Raw genomic sequence first — 21,203 nt, forward strand, 5'->3', positions numbered from 1 at the left:
TTGCATGGAACACTTCCTTCTGCAGTGTTCATTCTTCTGCAGATATCTATATGTTATTAATACTATAGAAATAGAGGTTCACTGCAGCTCTTAACTATGATTTTAATATTGTCATAGGTAGGTTTACCATCATAAATAGGTTGATGTCACTTTTGTAGGTGTGCTACCAGTCACCTTTAACAACAATATACTGAACAATACTGTATATTTCATAGCTGTCTAGATCAGCATTTCTCAAGTTTTTTTTACTATTGAGAAACCCCTAAAACAATTCTTCAGACTTTGAGAAACCCCAGAAGTGACATGATTATGCACAATACAGCTGGGAGGTGTAGCTGTGTACACACCCACCTGGAGCCCTCCTCTTCCCTCCTTCCAGGTCCATTGTTGGCCATTTTGGGAGAGGTGGATCAACATAACCATATATGATCATATCACCTGATAAATGTTTAATAATTAAACATAATTAACTCCCACCCATTTGGGAAACCCTTCCAGGTTGTCAGGAAGCCCCAGAGTTTCACACAGCCCTGGTTGAGAAAGTGTGGTGTAGACTCTGAGACACTAGGCTTCAGAATTTTCAAAACTGATGAACAAGAAATGCTATCATTGGATTTATTTAGCAGAATATTTTCTAGAAAGATTATCATGCATGTGATGCTATTTATAGTATCTTAAAAATGAATGAAGGGGTATCTTCTTGTACACACAATTATTGGAAGAGACAGGTTTTGTCATCTTGTAGCTTTTTAGGAGCCTACATAAGTTTTAAATAATTTGTCACATTTTCTTAATATTAAAGGTCCCACACAGAACGATGGCTCCAGAGCAAAAAATGAAACAAGGTAAGTATTTGAGCTGAGATAGTTCCTTCTGAAGTTGCAATTTGTGTTTGTCAGTTTGAAGAGAGTTAAAAACTGGGGGGTTTTGTATTCTGCTTTTAACTGCTTGAAAGAGTCTCAAAGCAGTTTACGATCACTAGCCTTCCTCCCCATAACAAACATCTTAGAATCATAACGTTGGAAGGCATCTCCAGGGTCATCTAGTCCAACCCCCTGCAGAAAGCAGGAAATTCACAACTACCTGCCCAACCATAGTGACCAATTTGCCTCCCAACCCCAAAGTGGCAATTGGCATTTCCTTGGACATGCATGAAAAGTCTGCAAGAGCCCAAGGTTGCTCAGCTGGTCCTGCAGCTTAATGGCCCTGCAGCTTCTTTCCCTCTTTCATCCCTTCTGCCTACCTCTCTTGCCTCTGCTGCTTTCCCTCCTATATGTCCTTCTCTCCTTCTCACGACTAACCCCCCTCCACTTCTATTTCATCCTCACTCCATTCTTCCTTCTTATCCAGACCACTGCTTCCCTCATTCAATGTGAAATTGTGGTAGTTGGATTAACTAGGCAACTGAAGACAGCATTGCTGCTATGTTATTGTCTGGGCAATGCAAAAAGGTCTCATGAGGTAATTTCATGAAATAGTAGCATTTTAAAACCCCTTTCAAAATCCATTATTCCCTCTTTAAAACTTCCCTTGTTATTAATTAAGTTGTTCCATAATTGCGGAACCGCCACCAAACGATGCACCACATTAGTTGCTTTGATTGGTGGGGACAGTCAGGAGGACCTCTCCCTGTGATTGTAATTCTTATGCAGGAGCACATGGGAGAAGATGGTCCTTCAGATACCCCTGTTCCAAGCCAAAGAGTGGATTGGTGGCCAGTGTGTTTTCTGTAGTATTGAGGTCATATGCTTCCAGTAGCTCGTCCCAACCTGCAGTCTAGCTGCAGCTTTTGAACACTTTTTAAAGTTGCCCCAAGTAGAGTACATAGTAGAGTAGACATGGAACAGATTGAGCCAGAAATGGGCACAGCTGGCACATCAGCCAAGAGTGGGCAGAAGCACTGGACTACCATAGCCTTTCGGTCTTTATAATACTTTTGGCTTTATTTCTTCTCTAGGAGTAACACACACAGTTCCGAAGGCACTGAGGCTTCTGGGTCTAAAGAAAGCCAGGTAGCTAATGGTACTGATTGCCCATTAATTGCAAACGGAGGATTTAAGCCTGCTAGACCTCCCAGACCCTCTCGGCCACCTCCACCCACTCCACGAAGGCCCTCTGCTCCATCTGGTATGTATACCAATGTGAAGTGTGGTTTTTTTTCTTCAAATCCATTACCTGTAAATCATTTATTTATGATTGCATTTATTCACTGCCACTTCCAAGTTATTATGTTACTGCTCCCTTTATTGTTATGTATTTTGAAGAACCTGTCCCATTTCCAGAGATTATTTTAAGAAATCGATTTCTTGAATATTGGTTTATCTGAACTGCTGTGGCTTAAATCCTAAAATGTATGCTTTAGCATTAGTGTAGTCTAATATTTTTGTCTGCCATTAAGTAAAAGACTTGATGGAAGGAAAGGGGACATCTTGGTGGGTGATTCCCACAATCCATTCAGTGAGGCAGGAATGACTTTTTTCTCCTGCCTCTCCTCTCAGTGCTGTTTATGCCTCATCATGGACAGTAGTTGAGAGTACGCTGTCCTGTATCTATTCTAACCTTTATTATTATATTTCTCCAATATTTCTTTCTACTTTACATCTACTCTTTCTACTCTACATCTGATTTTTCGCTTACCTTCCACCTCCTACTTTACATGACTCCCCAGCTCAGGGAAGAAGTGAGCGAAGACCATGTAGTGCTTAATGTGAAGTTTGTACATATATTACCCAGACAACATTTTGCCTGAGATATTAATTGCTTTTGTTAAGTCTCACTATTTAATTTTTTTGTTCTAGTTATATATTCAAAAGCTTCTCTATTCATGTTTTGTACTACTACAGTACAGTACATGGCCTATTTTATTATTTTGTTGACATTTTAAACCCTATTTTTATATGTCTTATACATATTTTATGCCAATAAAAGGTTACTGACTGACTACTACAGTTAGAACAATATGAAACATAAACCCTCCTGATTGTGTTCTTTTGCAGCATGTACCAATGGCCCATCACCTGCATCCACAGAACCAGAAGGAGCTGGTACAGGATTGGTGCCAACCTCAACTGCAAATGTTGCAGCAGAACAAAACTTTGAAGTGACAACATCAGGAGCAACCATACCTGCATCAGCTGCTTTGACCACACCGCCAATATCCAGACAAGTTCAGCCAGTGACTCCTGCATCACAGCCGCATCATACAGTCAGTCAAGGTCCTCTCCCACCTGGGTAAGAGCTTGATGTTCTTTATATCTTACAAATATTTAAAGAGTTGTTATATAGAAGATGGAGCGCAGTTGTTTTCTTTTGTCCCAGAGAGTCAGACCAGAACCAATGTGTTGAAATTAATGCAAAAGAATTTTCGGCTAAGCATCCAGAAGAAGTTCCTGAAAGTCGTTTCTCAATGGAACAGGCTTCCTTGGGAGGTGGTGGGTTCTCCTTTTGGAAGTTTTTAAGCAGAGGCTAGATAGTCATCTGACATAAATGCTGATTTTATGAAGTTAGGCAGATTATGAGTGGGTGGGCAGGAAGAGATGTGCCAGGGTTTGTCTCTCGTGGTCCTTCCTTGCATACCCAGGGAATTGCTAATCAATACTGTGGGATGGTAGGTGAATTTCCTCCAAACCAGGCTGGATTATGGAGATTTTTGGCGTGTGTGTGTGGGGGGGGGGGATCACTTGGGCATGAAATTGTGGTCACTGTGGGTAGTCGGTAGTTGTCAGTTCCTGCATTGTGCAGGTAGTTGGACTAGATGACCCTGGATGTACCACCTTCCAGTTCTGTGATTCTGCAATACATTTTTTATTCTAATCAGACTTAATTGCCTAATACAAAACTTTCTCACTGGTTTGATTATTATGATGAACAATTTGTTGATATGGCTGTGTATTTATTTTCTTCTACTTGTCTGGCCACTCATCCTGTAGCCATCAAGTATAGCATTTGATACATGAAAATAGGTGCATGTGTTCATACTGCGGAAGAGTAGCATATAGTACAGTAGTAGTAGGTAATCATCATGAACAAGATGTTTCTGGGAGGTCATGTATGCAACACAGTATTATAACAGTTTTGGAGACTTCACCTTCATTTGCTGCCACAACCCAAAACATCAGAGCTGACTTCTTAGCAACAAAGTGCTAACCAAATACAGTACTGCTTGAGTGTGCATAAGGAGGAAAAGGGGTATTGCGGTCAATGAGAAGATATGCAGCTTCTAAACAGTAGGATGAATATTCTAGTGAGCCAACATGGCTGTTATTGCCTTGTGTTGAATTCTAGCTTGTATGGCTTAAGAAGCTCTATACCTGAACTTTGCAAAGTTGGAGAACATATTTAAAACAAGTAACTTATGCCCTAGCTATTTAAACAAAAAAGCCTTCTTGAGCTCAATGAGATAAAAATTGCTTTTCAGGATTAGATAAAGTCATGTAGCTGAAATATTATGTCATCTTTGGAACCATCAGCTTTGTAGTCTTTGCTGGAATACATGGACCCCATAGATGGTCTTCAAATCCTAAGTGAACAATAGAGCTTACAGGGTGATTATGAACCAGGAATCAGTTGCAAAACTGTGTGATAGCAAGGATGCAGAGCTGAATAGATTTGAACAATGCTAGATCTGAACTATTTGTCTATTTCTAGTTGGGAGCAAAGAGTGGACCAACATGGCAGAGTGTATTATGTAGATCATGTTGAAAAAAGAACTACGTGGGACAGGCCAGAGCCTCTTCCTCCAGGGTGAGTCACTCAGTGAGATGAGAAACAATTAATGTACTAGTAGACTTGGGATTATTTTTTAAATATGACATATGGGGAACATGACTTCTGAATTTGACCCTTTTGTATTGTGACCCTTATGTCTAGTTAATTTGGGCAAATGGATGAACAATTGCTGAAGAGCCCCAGAGGCTAAGGGAGCCATGGGAAAGGATCCAGTATAGGCAGGCCTGTTGCATTGCTTATTGCTGCCTGTTTCAAAAAACTGAAATTACCCCAAAGCTTGTGGGTATATGCTAATGTTATAGCTAGGACTGGTTTTATGTTTTAATTAAGATTTTATGCTGCTTTTATAATTTTACTGTGTTTTGCTTTGTGAGCTGCCTCTAGCAGGTCTCTGCCAAGTTTGCATGCAAGTAGGTTGTCATTTCCAAGTGTGAGAATATGCCTATCTTGCTGAAATGATGGACTACTATGTTAAGTGCTTATCAAGAATTCTTAGTAAGGGATGTTCAAATAATAATTGTATTGAAATATTAAAATTAAAATACTTATATGCTACCTTTCTTCAGCACAGCAAAATAAGTTTTCTGGCTATAGATTTCTGGCTATAGACATTCAAGGCTTAGTTACTGAAGGCTTAACTCAAAATAAAAATAATCAAATTATAGAAACTGTAATATGATAAGTTAACCATAATGGCATTTAAAATTCAACCATTTTCCTCTCATTCTTCCAGCAAGATAGCCGAGCTATTATGCTGATCTACTTTCTCATTTATGTAGAACAAGCTATCTGAGTCCATTCCTATTGTAGTGTATAGGTAAGGTATTATGAGGTTATTGCATACACTTGAATATCTTGTCTGTGTTTATTAGCTGGGAACGCAGAGTTGACAACATGGGAAGGATTTATTATGTCGACCACTTTACCAGAACGACAACCTGGCAGCGGCCAACTTTGGAATCTGTCCGGAATTATGAACAATGGCAACTTCAACGCAGCCAGCTTCAAGGAGCTATGCAACAGTTTAATCAGAGATTCATATATGGGGTGAGAACACTGATGATTGGATTGAAATTTACATCCACGTTCTATGTGCGTGGGTGAGAAATTGGTTATTTCAGTTCAACAATGCTTTCTTTGCCCTTGACCTCAAAATCTAAGCAGGAACTTGCTAAGATCCTTGAACCAAAAAGAAGTGGTGTAAAATCTATTTGCAGCAATTCTGATTCTTTGCCATACATGGAAAGTTTTATCTAAAATATCCTTATACAAAGTAAAAATATTGATGTTACTTATACCTTAAACTAGTGATCCCCAACCTGTGGGCTGCGGACCACATGTGGTCCGTCGACTAATTGGAGGTGGGCCGTGAAGGACGCCTCCCCCCCCCCCCCGGCCCTTTACTTCATCAACGATCCGATCTGGCAGGCGCACATGTGCAGGCTCAGAGCTCCACGCCTGCGCTCGGTGGCATGCCTCCCTCCCCCGCCCTAGCCACCCCGCCTCCCTGAGCAGAAGCGCTGCCTCGGCTTCCCTGCCCCGCCCCCCGGAGTCCCAGCGCTTAGGAGCGCTCACTTGATTGCAGACGGCTGAAGGGATGTTTATACATTACCATAGCGACCAGAGTCAGAGAGCGTTAGGGCAGTGGTTGAGAGTAGAGGAGTAAACAACCCCCCCCCCCCCCGCGGGCCTCAGTTAAAATTGTCAAGCGTTGAGTGGTCCCCAGTGATAAAAAGGTTGGGGACCACTGCCTTAAACTGTGTCAATCAAAGTATCTTACCTTGAAGAACCTAGAAAGATATGGCTTCTTAGTGTCAGTTGCAAATAAACATTACTGGTGGTTTTGAATCAAAACAAGTTAGGAACCTAAAGGTTGAGCTGCAGAAAAAGGTTTGTTTAAAAATCAAATATTAATTAGAATCAGGTGCACATAATTTTAAAGAATATTGATAAAATTTCCATTACATACAATCAACAATAACACATGGAAGTGAGGCCAGATGCATTTGGACCCTAAGGGTCTTCCTCAGTGGTCAAATTTAATTTATACAATAAAATAACATTTGGGTTTGCTCTGTGGTAAAAAAGATCTATAAGATGATGCTCCAATTATTATATGTTGTATAAATGTTGTCTAATATGGGGCCCAAGTTCTGAAATATTATTTTTTAAAAAACACAATTCTCAGTGTTGCCCAGCTCTCATTCAAAAGTGCATTCTCATGTGTTAAGCAGGAAAACAAGCCAAATCTAGATAAGCACTAGGCTATTACAAAGATTTTTTTATATAGCTTCCCATAGTCAAAGTTTAATTTGAGGCTCATTATGTTCTGGCCTGGGAACCTTGTTTGCAGACTCAAAATTGGTTAACATGCTCCAGAGCCAATCTATTAAACTCTCTAGCAACAGATTTCAATGAATCTTGTAATACAATGTGTGGTCCCTACTTTGTGTAATGCCTGTGAGTGGGGCCTCTCCCCCACAAGGGACATGATTCATCCATCTGATCAGAAACAAGCCATCTTCACAAAATCATAGATTGTAATAGGCTCACTTTTCTTTGTTAAAAATGTTAACACCCTGATCTATCTTCTAATGCAAGTGCCTTGGGCAGAAGAGTCCCTTCAGTCAGCATGAATGATTCTTACACTAGAGGAAGGTTCCGCCATTGTCAGAATGAATCTCTTGGATTCTGCCTTCATTCTACCTGAAGAAGTTTTGTTCTTTAAGCAGTGCACATATTGAAACAAATGATGATGTGCCTACCGTCTAAATGAGTAATCTGAAGACATGTGCTTTTCTTGAGATTTCTAATGTTGATTTGATATCTTAGATTTTCCAGTCAGTCAATGGCTGTTGTAACCGATCATCTTGTGATTGTAGAATCAAGACTTGACACAGAACAAAGAATTTGATCCTCTTGGTCCTCTGCCACATGGATGGGGTAAGGGTTTTCTGTATGGGTACTGGTCCTCAGGATCACTTAATTGATTAATTTTCTTTGAAAAAGATAATGAAGATGTGGGTTCATTTTTGTAATTAGCTGCTTAAGTCCCAACCAAGAGTACATGTAGTATGAAACAAGATTTCTTAAAAACAAGTTATGAAATATCTAAATAATGAATGTTTGCATGTGACTTACAGGATAATATAAATATTCTATTTTTTCTTGGGCCAAGAGGTAAGACAGAGTATAAGTATTTCAATAATTTTTTAATGTTTTGTTAGGCTAGTTGAGAAGATTTTTATCTGAAACAAACTTATATTTTGTTAGAAAGTTATCGGTATCACATTAACTACCCTTGTGAGGTACACATAAGGACCCAAAACAAAATGGTTTCAACAGAATTATAATAGAACTTGAGTCAGATGGGAAACACAGGTTATAAATAGGCTAATAAATAGTAAAACTGTTTGCTTGGCTACTTTCTTGGCTACCAGTTGCATGTCTTAATAAGCACTGGGTCTCACAACAGGAGTTCTTAGGTCCCAGTCCAAGGTCCAAAATTATAATCCAAAGGCAAAGACAGAAGGCATTCTAAGGTCTCAGTCCAAGGTCAGGTCATGTAAGCAAAGTTCAAAAGTAGTCCAAAAGTCAAGTAATGAGAATAGATGCAAGGCAAGTCAGGCAACTGGGAAGGTAGTCAGGAAGACTGCTGACAAGTTGATCCTACTCTTGTTTGCAGCCTCTCAGCAGCTTTATATAGGGTGCTTTCCTACAGGCTTTTCTGGGTCTCATGTTAGGTTCTTCCCCACAAGCTCCCCCCCCACAGCACCTCTACTCATGAGGAATATGGAATCCAGATCCTGTGATAACTTATTCTCTCCTAGCATCTCCATATGAGACGGGAGGCCTTAGGCCAACGGTCCGCAAGCTTCCGCTTGCCGCGGACTGCTGTGGAGTTGTGGGTGGAGAGGGTGGCCCGGGGGCCCGCGCATGCGCGGCAGCCCCAGCGCAAACGCGCGTGCGCGGACTGCCGCGCACGCGCGTTTGCGCCCGGCAGGGGCGCAAACGCGCGTACTTGGCAGTCCGCGCACGCGCGTTTGCGCCGCCACCATGCCGGCGGCTGCGGCTTCCCCTCCCGGCCCCTCCGGGCCACGAGCAAATCGGCCGCTAAAGCAAGCTTCTCAGCAAGCTTCTCTTCCCTCCCCTCCCGAAGTGAGAAGCTTGCCGGGCCGCAAGCTAATCGGCCGCTTTGCCGGCCGATTTGCTCGGGGACTGGCGAGCTTCTCGCTTTGGGGGGGGAGGGAAGACGGAGCCGCGGCCTGGCGCTGCGGCCTTTGCGGCCCGGCGCCCGGCTGCGGCCCGCGGGTTGGGGATCACTGTGTTAGGCTACCAGATGCAAAGTCCTGTGTTTGGTCCATGCCTTAGTCTCCTCCTGCTCCTGGGGTAGCTTTAGGAGATATTGGAGGATCTGGTTAAGAGTGAGAACATGCTGATTCAAGGGCTGGTACCAATGCTTTGGAGTGGCCCTGAGACACCAGCCTCACTGGAAGGGGTTGCAGTAGTAGGTTCTCTTCTGGTGAGCGTGCATCCTCCCATGCTACACTGGGGCAGTCCATGACACCACCATCAGACTTGTTCTCTGGACATCTGGAGAGTTTACCTTAGTCTATGCACAATCCAGTATAGCTTCCAGTTCAGCATGCTTAACTGTCAAGCTCTGTCCATAGTTTGAATGTATCTATAGGTAAGGCAAAATACGTTTAAGAGATGTTAAAACAAGTGTATTTAGCATAGAAAATTTAAAAAATGTGTAAAGATAGGTACTCTTCTCTTGTATAGTTTATAAGACCAGAGTGTATTTATTACAAAATTGCAGAAGTTCAGTTTCCTATGTTAAGTCCTCCTTAAAGTTCTAAATACTGAATATTCATTCTCCTGAAGAAGTCTGATACAGGAGCTAATTGATGTCAGACACATTTTCTCTTTTCTTGCCGATTTTGCAGATCAGGGCTATGGAATACTGGATATTCAGGGACATGTCTTACTAAGCATAATTAAATACAGTGGGTTGGATCCAAAGATACTGTTGGAAGATACGAGTGGAAGATATACCCACACTTGCAAGAAAATACTTGCTTTTTTTCAAGTTGTGCATGCAGGCTGCAGCCCATGTCTTTTTGAGGGTTTCCTGACCTTCAAGAGTGGCTTTTTTGGTAGTGCAGATTTCGCTAGATAGCAGGAAAGTCAGTTTTGCCAGGAGAGCTCGAATCCAGACAGGACACAGTCTAAGGATTGGTATACAGCTCTATTCTCTCTCCTTCTGTTATGCACAGTAGTATTCTGAGCATTAATCAGAAATTTAGTCTTTTTTTGTGACTCCTGTATCTTCTTCCTCGTTGCTCTCTTGTGCTCATAAATGAGCACAGACTGGATTGTGGCTGGATGAAGACACAAGAGTTGCACGTGTTTCAATATTAATGATGGCTGTTAGTCCCTCCACACATTTGAATATTTCCCAAGATACAATTGAAAATATATGCAATTTATTGATTTATAGATAAATCACATTTTAAATTCTGACATCATCTGAGCAGCATCTTTTAATACGATTTCCTCAATTTAAGTAGAAATTGGGTTTCATAAATGGATTAGAAGAAGACTGCTAAGGTTAATTATCTGATCTATTTTTTAAAATGAATTTTGATACAATCAACAAGCAGTTGTTGAATTTTATCTGAATAAACTTCAAGTCTGGCCTTTCTTTGGGGCACTGGAAGACAACAAGGGAAAGGACATAAATTGCAGTGTGCCTTTCCATTAACACATTCAGACATAGCAGTGAATTGTGGCTTAAGTCTACATACCTGAACTTTAGCGATTCCCCCCCCCCCCATCATTTTCAGCAAACCCTGTGCTTCCTTTATAATTGGGCAAATAGTAGTTTGAGTAAAACATAGTTTGCCTAGAAACTGGGGAAGGGCTATAGTCCCATGGTAGAACGTCTGCCTTGAACATGAGATTTTCTGCATTTAGCTAAAAATATAAGGTTTCAGGTGATGTGAAGGATCATTACCTGAGATCCTGGAGAGCTGCTGCCTGTCCTATTTAAGAGTTCTGTAGCTTGATAAGATCCTACCTTTTATGTGTATTTAAACTAGAATTGTGAGCAGTAGTTTGATCATGGTTTGCTGTTTGAGTTTTCAAGTAAACTGTTTTGCTCAAACTACAGCTTGCCTGGGTCATGCTTAATGGCTTGCTGGGAAGGAATCACAGTAGACAGAGATACTAAGGAGTGTGCAAGCTCATTCAAGATCTTCCAAACCATAGTCAGGAGGCTCAGAATTGTTATTTCTCTGTGTCTGAATACTGGGAAGATATCACATGTAGATGGTTCCTGATTGACTTGTACTGGATTTACATTTAAAGAGTGTCCAACATGCAGTTGAATTGATTTTTTTCAATTGATAGGAACTGAGTACTAACATTACTTTTATTTTCTGTCAGAAAAGAGAACGGACAACAATGGCAGGGTGTATTTTGTAAACCATAATACTCGTATTACGCAGTGGGAAGATCCTAGAAATCAAGGGTAAGAGTTTTCTCTTCATGCTTAAACCTCTTAATCTTTCCCAAAACAAAAGGAAAACCAAGACAACATTGATTACTAAAATAGGATTTGTGTGTGTTCAAACAGTAAGGAGTAGTAGCATACAAGAGATGACTACTTTTACAGTTGGGGCATGTGTGTGTGAATTGCCATCAAGTTGCTTTTGGCTTACGTCAACCCTGTGTCCTATCATCAACAGTCTTGGTCAGGTTTTTCAGACTTCTTGCTAAAACTATGAATGTTTACAGAAATAATAAAATCAATAAAGGAAATCTGCATATTTGCATCTTAATATGACATGTAAAAAGTCATATAGAAGGAAGGAAAAAAATGGAGGCTAGTCATGAAAGGAAGAGAGCAAAATGAAGGAGAAAGAACGTCTGAAAAAGTGGAAGGATTTTTTAATTTGCTACCATGCACACCCCTACCCCATTACATGATGTGACTGAGCAGACAAAATTATGGAACTGGGTAGAATAGAAGGAAGAAACAGGCTACTGGAAACAACAGTATTGTTAGGAGGCTGTAGCCTGAAAATAACAGTGCTCCCCATTTTCTGCCAAATAGGTATCAGAGGTGGAGAGTGGAAATTGGTTTCTTCAGAGTTACTGACTCGGGTGGTTCACAACCATGTATAAATTACAATTTAAACCAGTTAAACAATTCCATAATTACCCCAGCAGTGAGTCTTGGTTTTGACATTCCCATCTCCCACTTGGGGTCAGGGGGGCATTACTTTAAGGAGGGTCCCATATGATGGTATCAGTTTCCATTGTTCACTACCCCCAACCAAAAGCTTGGTGGAAAAACTCCATTTTGCAGGCCTACAAAACTGACAAAGTTCCAGTAGGGCCTGCAGCTCTTCCAGGAGCTCACCCCACCAAGTAGGGGCCAGGACCAAAAAGGCCCTAGCCCTGTTTGAGGCCAGATGTCTAGGGCCAGGGATCACCAGCCAATTTGTATTGGTTGAGTGGAGTGCTCTGCAGGGAGCATAGTCAGCTAGGCGGATCTCTCGGGTGTGCCAGGCTCAGACTGTGTTTGGTCTTGAAGGTCAAAACCAAAATCTCCAGCTTGATCCAGATTATGACTAGGAGCCAGTGCAGTTGCCTAAGAATTAACTGAATATAGGTCCTCCAAGATGTTCTCGTGAGGACCCGTGCTGCAGCATTTTGAACCAGTTGTAGTTTCCAGGTCCATGTAGAGTGAGTTACAGAAATCTAATCTGGAGGTGACCATTGCATGGATCACTGTGGCTAGGTGTTCTTGGGCCAGGTAGGGCACTAGTACCTTGGCCTGGCCGAAGTGGTAGAATGCCATCTGAGCTACTGTAGTGATCTGAGCCTCCATGGATAAGGAGAAATCAAGAATCAATTCTAAATTCCTAGCCAGTGATACAACTGTAAGCTACACAGCATCTAGGCAAGGCAATGAACTAATTTTAACTTTTTGTCCATGAATTGGCATGCATGGTACTTTGCACCCATCTTGCTGTCTCTGCACCTCCCAAATCTATGACACTTAAGATCATGTGAACATAATTCCTATAACTTTGATAAGGTTTTCTGGGTCATTCTCCCCCCCCCCCCAAAAAAAAAACCCTCTATGCTCTGGGAACCATTTGCTTTTTCATCTGCAAAACAGCCTCCCAGTATGTGTGGCCATCAAAGAGACAAAGATGATGGAAGAGTACTATAGTGGAACCTGACAAATAACTATGTTGACTAACCTGTCTGGTTTAATTTTCCTATTCTAATCACAACGGATTAAATAAGTATATGACATACTTATAGATATATTAACATTATATATATAGTTATAATTATACTTAGAAGTATATATATAAATAAATATAGTAACATTTTGTAGATGGGAAAAAGGGGAAAAATCATAAGCTGGCAAACAGTTTTTGTGGTGTTAGTTTTGCCTCCTTTGCCTGTTGCTATGACTAAATTTTCAGTTTGAATAGGCATGCTACTGAAATAGTGTGAATAAAAATAACAAGTAGCTTATTGTATTCTTTGTCAACAGTAAGTATAATGTGGTTTCATATCTTTATATTAATTTCTGCAGTCAGTTGAATGAAAAACCTTTACCAGAGGGCTGGGAGATGAGATTCACTGTGGATGGAATTCCGTATTTTGTTGATCACAATAGAAGAACAACAACCTATATAGATCCTCGTACTGGAAAGTCTGCTCTGTAAGCTTCCTTTCAGTAAAATAAGCTTCTTTTGGGTTCTGTTGTATTCCAGGATTCTAGTATTATTTATAGTAGATATTTTAATTGTGTTACTTTCAGCAGCAGTGTTTCATACCTATTGAAGTGCATAATTTTAAAATGTTGATTATATTAGGCAATATGTTTGGCAGGTCATTTTTGAGATAGTTGTTTTGATTTGATTTTAAACACTGAAGGATAAACTAACTCAAGTGAACACTAATGCTTAGGTAGCTGTCAGCTAAGCCATGTTACCAATGCACTTATCTAAACACCGCCCGCGGCGCCGCGGACGCCGTGGACTAAATAATTCGTTAAGGCCTTCTGGGGCGGGATGTGTCCATGATGAGGAAGGGTCCGGATTGGACCCTTCCTCTGGACAGACAATCGGAGGGACCAATCGGCAGGCGCTTTGCGCCTGCCGATTGGTCCCTGATTCCCATCCCCAGCAACTGCGAGCTGCACACAGCGCGGCTCGCAGTTGGTCCCGGCCTGACGCGGTGAGAGGCGCAAAGCGCCTCTCGCCGCTTCAGGCTGCTGCCGGAGGGAGCCCCCGGCAGCCGCGCAGAACGCGGCTACCGGGGGCTCCCTGCCCAGTGGCCTGATGCGGCGAGAGGCGCAAAGCGCCTCTCGTTCCGTCAGGCCGCCACCAGACGGAGCCTCCAACAGTCGCGCAGAGCGCGGCTGCCAGGGCCTCCCTGCCTCCGCCGAGAGCCGACGCCATAGGGAGCCGCCGCGGAGAGCCGTCGCTGCGGGACACACCAAACTGTGAGTTCCTAGCGCCCACTGTATCCCTCATACAGCGGGCTATATTTCTAGTTTATAATAAACTGTAGCACTGATTAGTTTAAGAAGTGAGAAAAGTGATTTATATTTTCTTGGAAATGCTGTCTTTCAAAATGAATTTATCCTTGACTCTTCAGGATCTGTCTCCCTTCTGTTCACTGTGTTATATCTGCATCTATAAATCAAAACAAATGCAATCTGAAAAACTGTAAGCACAGTGCTGCTTGCAGAATTAATCTTTCCTGTCTTCTACCATGCCCCACACCACTCAAAAACAGTTCTTGTTAGGCAGAGGACTCCCTTGGGAACACGATGGGGTGCAGTGGAGGTTGTAGCTCTAGTAGGAGATTTTTGACTCCCCTTGCTTGTGAACATGTGGGCCCTATTGGTGGGCATGTTGCCTACCACTTATCTGCTCAGCCAAATTTGGAGCTTTTCTCTAGCCTAAGGAGTTGCCTTCAGCTTTCAGTGGCTTTTTCTCTACTTGCTAAGTATTTAAATATGTTCCTTCCTATAATCATGCTTTCTGGTTTTATAACTGCTAGCTAATTAACTTGAGCAAGACACTCCAATTTAGGTGGCACAGTTATGTTCCACAGATGTAATTTTGCTTTTTATTTTCAGAGACAATGGACCTCAGATAGCCTATGTTCGTGATTTCAAAGCAAAAGTCCAATATTTCCGGTTTTGGTGCCAGGTAAATTTTATTTTGGAAATATATTTATGAAGATACAGGTTCTTAATAGCATCCAAAGTGTTTTAACTATAATCTTAGGAGTAAGGGTTATAGAATACATGCATGATTGCTGATGCCAGGGGAGCCCTCTGCTCTTATAGCAGAGTGGTTTTTGTTGTAGTGGCAGCTCACAGATCACCAGTTAAGGCAAGGGCATTAATATACCATTCTCCCTCTTGTTCCCTCTGTCACCGGTTATCACAAAATTTTTGATCCATTTGATACCAATGATTTTTTTTACTTTAAAGTGTATCTTGTGTGCAATTCCTGAACAATTTTCATGATTGAAAGGCATTGTGAATAGCAAAATAAATAGTTACTGGATGACTATCCAATCCAAACAAGTAAGATTTCTTTTCAATAGAAGAAGTCTACAACTAAAAAATACAATCCCTCCATCACTTCATGTTTCAAGATAAAATTTGTTAGACATGCTTGAATCTCATATTTTCCATCCTCAATATCATTCCTGCTCATTTGACCAGGAATAAATTGCAGACAAGTTTGTTTTAAAATTCCAATTTAGTTTTCTATTATTCAGCAAGAGAAACATAGTATAGAAGGCATTTCTTCATTTTTAGCTGATGATGTAAAACTAACTCTCATATAAGAAGAGCCCTGTTGGATCAGACCGATGGTTCATCTAGTCCAACTTGTTTTGCACAGTAGAGTTATCTAAAATAGACCTGTCTCCTGAATTTATGATGGGGGAGTTCTTGGAGACATTGCTTTGCGAGAGGCAGTAACAAGTAAGAATATTCCATCTGTGTACATGGGGGGGAGGATCTTGCCAGATATCTCAGCCAGAGGAAGTATTTAGAAATTAGATAGGGACGGTTGTTTTGTTTTTTTTTTTCAGAAGAAAGTAAAGGGTTGAGGTGGTACAAAAGAAGATTAAGTTTTTGGGTCAGCAAAGATTTTAATATTTAACATACTACTTGTAGAAGTCTAACTGGGATCTGTGTAGAGAAGCAGCAAATAACAAGTTGGCGCATTATGCTGGATGAATGTCAGGTTTAGACAGCACACCACCCTGGATTAAGCCAATTGTGTAGTTTTTCGAACCAAAAATGTATCCTGAGGCCAGGTCTGGGTGATTAGTTTCTAAGACAATGTGTTTGAATTAGCTGCTGGTTGTGAAATAAAGAAGTGAAAACTCTTGCTGATGAGCCTAGTCCTTGACAAAACAACCTCAGTTGGTTTATTGGGAAATCTCCAGTGTTGATATAGCAAAAAAGGACTTCCTCAGGTATTGGCATTTTGGCTTGAATGCGTGTCTTAGGTGTCACAAATCACCTAATCAGTGGGAGATTGACAACTCAGGAATTAAGGATGGGGAAATTGCTGGAAGGATGACTTTTGTCAGGAAAGGACATTATTAAGGGAAAATAATACATCCAGGTGGGGGGGGGCGTCATTGAGGGGATTAGTTAACTGCCAGTTTTCTGATGATTTCTTTGTGCACATTGTCCTGGGGTGAAAGAAAGAGTAACTGGTCCAGCTCTTCCTTCCTTTTGATTAATTGAATCACTCCTTTGATAGCTAGAAATTCTCTTGGATGAGACTGACCTCGCATAGAGCCAGCATTAATCTATTTCTGATAGTCAAGGATTTCTGGGTAGATTCCCCTGACCTAATCATCCTTGCTTAAAGCGTACTAGAAGTATTAATTAATAGAGGTTTGTAGCTACATTTCTTCTAGTGCAGTGGTCCCCAACCTTTTTCAGGCTGGGGACCGGCGGCAGCAGAGATGGCGATTGCCCCGCCACACACGCACAATGCACCATGCGTAGCCAAAAACATGCATGCGCGGCACTTCCGCGCATGTGCGGCCCTGCTTCCCTCTTTCTCCCCCCACAGTAAGAAGCTTGCAACCTGGGAAGTTTTTTACTGTGGGGGAGGGAGAGGGAGCCACGGCCCAGTGGTTGGGGGCCACCGTTCTAGTGCACACAGTGAAGGGTGTCCTGGGACCCCAACAATAGCAAGCCAGTTGCCATAGAGGGCCAACAAGCAAGGCACAAAGGCCTGGGCTTTCCCCCAATGCTGCTTTCTAGGACTCGCAGATTTCTATAAGCATTATGAAATCTACTCTTTTCACAGTTAAACCTTACTATGCGGGGAAAAAGAGCTGCCTTTTTCTGTGTGTATTTTATATGCCTGCATGTGTGTTTGAGGGCAGGCAGGCAGTTGGCCATGGGACCCCCTCCCCCCAAGGGAGACACAATGCAGTATACCTACAGCCAAAGTAAATTATCTTTTGAATATTTAGGTTTCTTGCACATACAGAATAGGATCGCTAATCTTAAAAGGACACTCTGTATGTGTGAAGTAGCCTTGAGATGCCTCCATATAAAATTAATTATCAATGGCTCCTCATGAGCTAGATTTGGGGATAGAAGAGCAGAATCCTAACTTTTATAGGTTCAGCAGGGAGAGCTTCAAATACAGGTTGTAGTTGGAAAACCCTTTTAAGCACAGTGGGACTTGCTTTTGCATGTCTTTCTGTGAAGAGCAGAGGATGAAATGAGCTTGTTGAATTCTATTCTGTGCTTTGTGTTTGAATATGTGATACCATCTAAAGGGACTATTCAATTGTAAGTCCATAATCCAAATGTACCTAATGTCAACATTCTTAAAAAGCAGATTATGCTTTATAAATCAACTATTCCTCCTGTTTGTGGTATGCTGTTCCCATAACTCCCGCTGTGGGTGCTTGAATAGCTTGTGTGTGTGGTTAAACCTGTTTCTTGCATTTCAGCAACTGGCTATGCCACAGCACATAAAAATCACAGTGAGCAGAAAGACATTATTTGAAGATTCCTTTCAACAGGTACTGAACTATACTTGAATACTTACTATGAAACTGTGCAGGGAAGGTATTTGCAGTTAACTTTGTTTGACCCTCAGCTCACTCTGAAATGTACCTGACCACTAGGTCTTTGCTTCTACTTCCAGTCCACTCCTATAAATGGCTCAGTCAAATTATACAGAAAGCTAATGGCAGGGAGCAACTCTGCTATCTCCTCCTCAATTATATTGAAAATCATGTTCCAGAAAGAACAAATAAAACAAAAAAATCTGAACAACTCTATTCAGATTAGTTTATATAGCTGGGAATGTTATGAACTGTAGGGTGGCACGTTGGGCTGTGCATTCAGCGAATCTTTATTGGTATTTTTTGGATGTTATTTCAGCCAGATATAGATCAAGCTGAGTTTTGGCTATCTAAAATACCAAACCCAAAAAAATCCAAAAATATTTGGGATTTTGTGGGATTGCCAGATAGCTAAAGTTGAAAAACATTTTAAAGGGATTGCAGTCCTTTTAAATGCTTTCCAGGTGAACTCTCAACTTGGGGAGGGCATTTAAAAGGACTGCAAGCCCTTTGAATATCTTCAGAGGCCACTCATTGCTGAAGTTGCTGTTTGGAGGTAGCAATGAAAGGACTGTGATCCTCTTTCCCCATTGGGAACAGTGCAGAGTGGGGGCACTTTCTTTGGGGGCCCTGAGCCTTCGGGGAGGGCAGTATATAAATGTGAATAAATAAACAAACAAATAAATATTTGCATCCCTGGTTCAGTCAAAAAACCTCCAGGTTATTTGAGGAGAAACACCAGCAGCTATGCTGCAAATTTGATACCTCTACCTTAAAAAACAGCCCCCTGATACTTCAGGATCAATTCTCCTTTATGTCCTATTGAGATCACTGACGATTGGGTATAACAGAGGCAAAAAATGAGATTCCTGAATATTACTGGTTTTGAGATTCAGGAATATCATGAAATACTGATTTTTTTTAAATTCAATTTGTGCAAATCTCAAGAAGATTTTGGGGTTATCTGAACATTTTCTTTTGAAAACTTTCTTTTTAAAAAGATCCTTTTATTTTTGTTTTTCACATCCTTAATGGTATTGACACATTAACTAAATTCTATCTAACAGTTGTGAAAATATTAATTGCCTAACTTTTTTCCCATTAAGATAATGAGTCTCAGCCCTCAGGACTTACGAAGACGCTTGTGGGTCATCTTCCCCGGAGAAGAAGGATTAGATTATGGTGGTGTTGCACGGTAAGGTTGGCTTATTTCATAAAATATACACACCCAGAAATATTTGAATCCAGTAACACCAGAGCCAACAAGTTTTTGGGAGTATAAGCTTTCAGCAGTCAAAGTCTTGCTGGTCTCCAAGGTGCTACTGAATAACATCTAACTGTTCTTCTGCAGACCAACTTCACTATTCACTGAAAATACTAGGTAGGAAGGTATGATGGCCTCATCCACTTTCTCCCCTCAGAGAAAAAGTTTTCTCTCCATTTTTCTTTCCCTTTGCTGACTGAACTGCCCTTGTAATATTTTCTTCTTTGTTGGAAGAACTCTGGCTGTCCCACCCAGTCATAGTACAAAATTTTGGTTGTTGGCTCAGCCCAGAACCATGATGAAAGGATCAGGAGTCTGCTTTAACTTAAAACAACTTAAATGGCACTCAAGGTGTTTTAAAATTCAACGATAACAAACTAGGGGAAAGGACAAGTGAAATCGGGTAAAATTTCTGCTTCAGGTTAATGAAAGTTTCTTAAGCTTTTCACAGTGACTTAAATCTTTATGTTAAGAGGCTTTTGTTCCAGTGTTTTCCCCAAATACTTCAGTACACTATCTTTGACTATTCCCTGACTCTTTTGGGTTCCAGAACACCAGTATACTCTTTCTAGTACTCGAATTCCTTCTCACTAGTACTTGTCTTGAGTTTTTAACTGACAAAACCTTTAAAGGCAGTTTCTAAACATATCAGACCAAGGATCTCTTCACTCTTTAGAGTTAACTCCGTTTGACTGGTTAGAGAATTTTTGGTCTCTTTAGAAGATCTACCGCTTTTTTGGGCCTGAATGTGAGTCACCATCTACCCACTTGTCCTTGCCAACTTTCCCCAGTTATGCTCTCTGTGCTAAACTGCTCTCAGTAATGGCTGAATTATGAATGAAATCTCCTCTTCAGCATTTTCTGCTCAGCAGATGTTAACCAATCAGATTGCTTGGAGCAGCGTCTCTCTCAAAAATCTTTTTCTGTGAAGAATTAACCCTTCACCGATTTTCAGTTGTTTGCACAGCACATCTATGTTTTTAAAAAGTGCAGTCCATCACAGAAGGATTTTTAGAAAACTTGTCAGGTTACATGTTTCACAGCTTTTAATTCCTGCATGCACCTTATTAGAAAATATATATTTTTAAAAAAATCAAAACATTTCTGTAGTTTTGCTCCTGATTGACCAATAGATACAAAGGAGGGGGGAATTGACCAATAGATAAAAAGGGGGGGAATTGAATGTAGAGCTGTAGGTGGTTTATGTAGATCTGCGCAGTTATCCTAGACTTAAATAGCCAGTACAATTTCTTACTCATATTTGATAAACGAAGGTGTGCTGCAGCCGATTGAGGCAAAATAATAAGGCACAAATACGTGATTTTCAGCTGAGGTAGCAAAAAGGAACTTTAATAATCTCTAATACCAGTCTTCAACTGTAGTACTCTTTAACAGCATTTGAACAAGCATCATTTTTGTGCTGTCCTTGATATTGCAAATACAGAACTTTTAAAATGCCATTGTCTGCTCTGGCCCTCTCATTGGCAAAGTCTTCACAACCAAATGCCATTAGTCAGTATGCTCTTTAGTTTTTTTTATTTATTTTGTATTATTTATTTATTTATTTATTTATTTATTTATCATACTTCTATACCGCCCTCCCCGGAGGCTCAGGGCGGTTTACATTATAATAGAGAACAATACATAAAACAGTCTGTAAAACATGTATAACTGATAATTAATAATTGTAACCAAATAACAACACAGTATAACAGTAAACAATATAGTAATACAAACAGGTCCAGGGCTTATTGATGAGATTCTGAGGGGGGGAGCAGGGGCCCTTGGTCGCTGATTGATTACGTCTGGTCTCCTTTTTGCAGGCCCTGCGGAACTGTTTAAAGCTAAAACACTGGATAATCATCATCAAAAATGTAATACTTAGAAACCAAAAGTCTAATAGGGTGTCAGAAGTACAGTGGAATAATTCATAGAAAGCGTTGGCAGAATTACTCTTTCCCTGCCTTTACCAAACAGCTTGCAGTTGGGGGGAGCCTTGCAAACAAAATGTGCTACAGCAGTGGTCCCCAACCTTTTTATTACC

General features: G+C 41.0%; 1 protein-coding gene across 4 annotated transcripts in view; it reads left to right on the forward strand.

Moving 5' to 3' along the window:
• ITCH (itchy E3 ubiquitin protein ligase) overlaps positions 1-21,203 on the forward strand; it is a 65,512-nt gene that overhangs the window by 28,479 nt on the left and 15,830 nt on the right. For all 4 annotated transcript variants that reach the window (XM_077335309.1, XM_077335308.1, XM_077335310.1 and 1 more), the window contains 11 exons: positions 803-845; positions 1,958-2,127; positions 2,997-3,231; positions 4,648-4,743; positions 5,601-5,775; positions 7,611-7,671; positions 11,179-11,263; positions 13,352-13,480; positions 14,909-14,981; positions 17,779-17,850; positions 19,002-19,090. In XM_077335309.1, the coding sequence (XP_077191424.1) occupies positions 803-845; positions 1,958-2,127; positions 2,997-3,231; positions 4,648-4,743; positions 5,601-5,775; positions 7,611-7,671; positions 11,179-11,263; positions 13,352-13,480; positions 14,909-14,981; positions 17,779-17,850; positions 19,002-19,090 (1,228 nt within the window). The remainder of the gene's footprint in view (positions 1-802; positions 846-1,957; positions 2,128-2,996; positions 3,232-4,647; positions 4,744-5,600; positions 5,776-7,610; positions 7,672-11,178; positions 11,264-13,351; positions 13,481-14,908; positions 14,982-17,778; positions 17,851-19,001; positions 19,091-21,203) is intronic.

Source organism: Paroedura picta, chromosome 4, assembly GCF_049243985.1.
Source record: "Paroedura picta isolate Pp20150507F chromosome 4, Ppicta_v3.0, whole genome shotgun sequence".
Lineage (NCBI taxonomy): Eukaryota > Metazoa > Chordata > Lepidosauria > Squamata > Gekkonidae > Paroedura > Paroedura picta.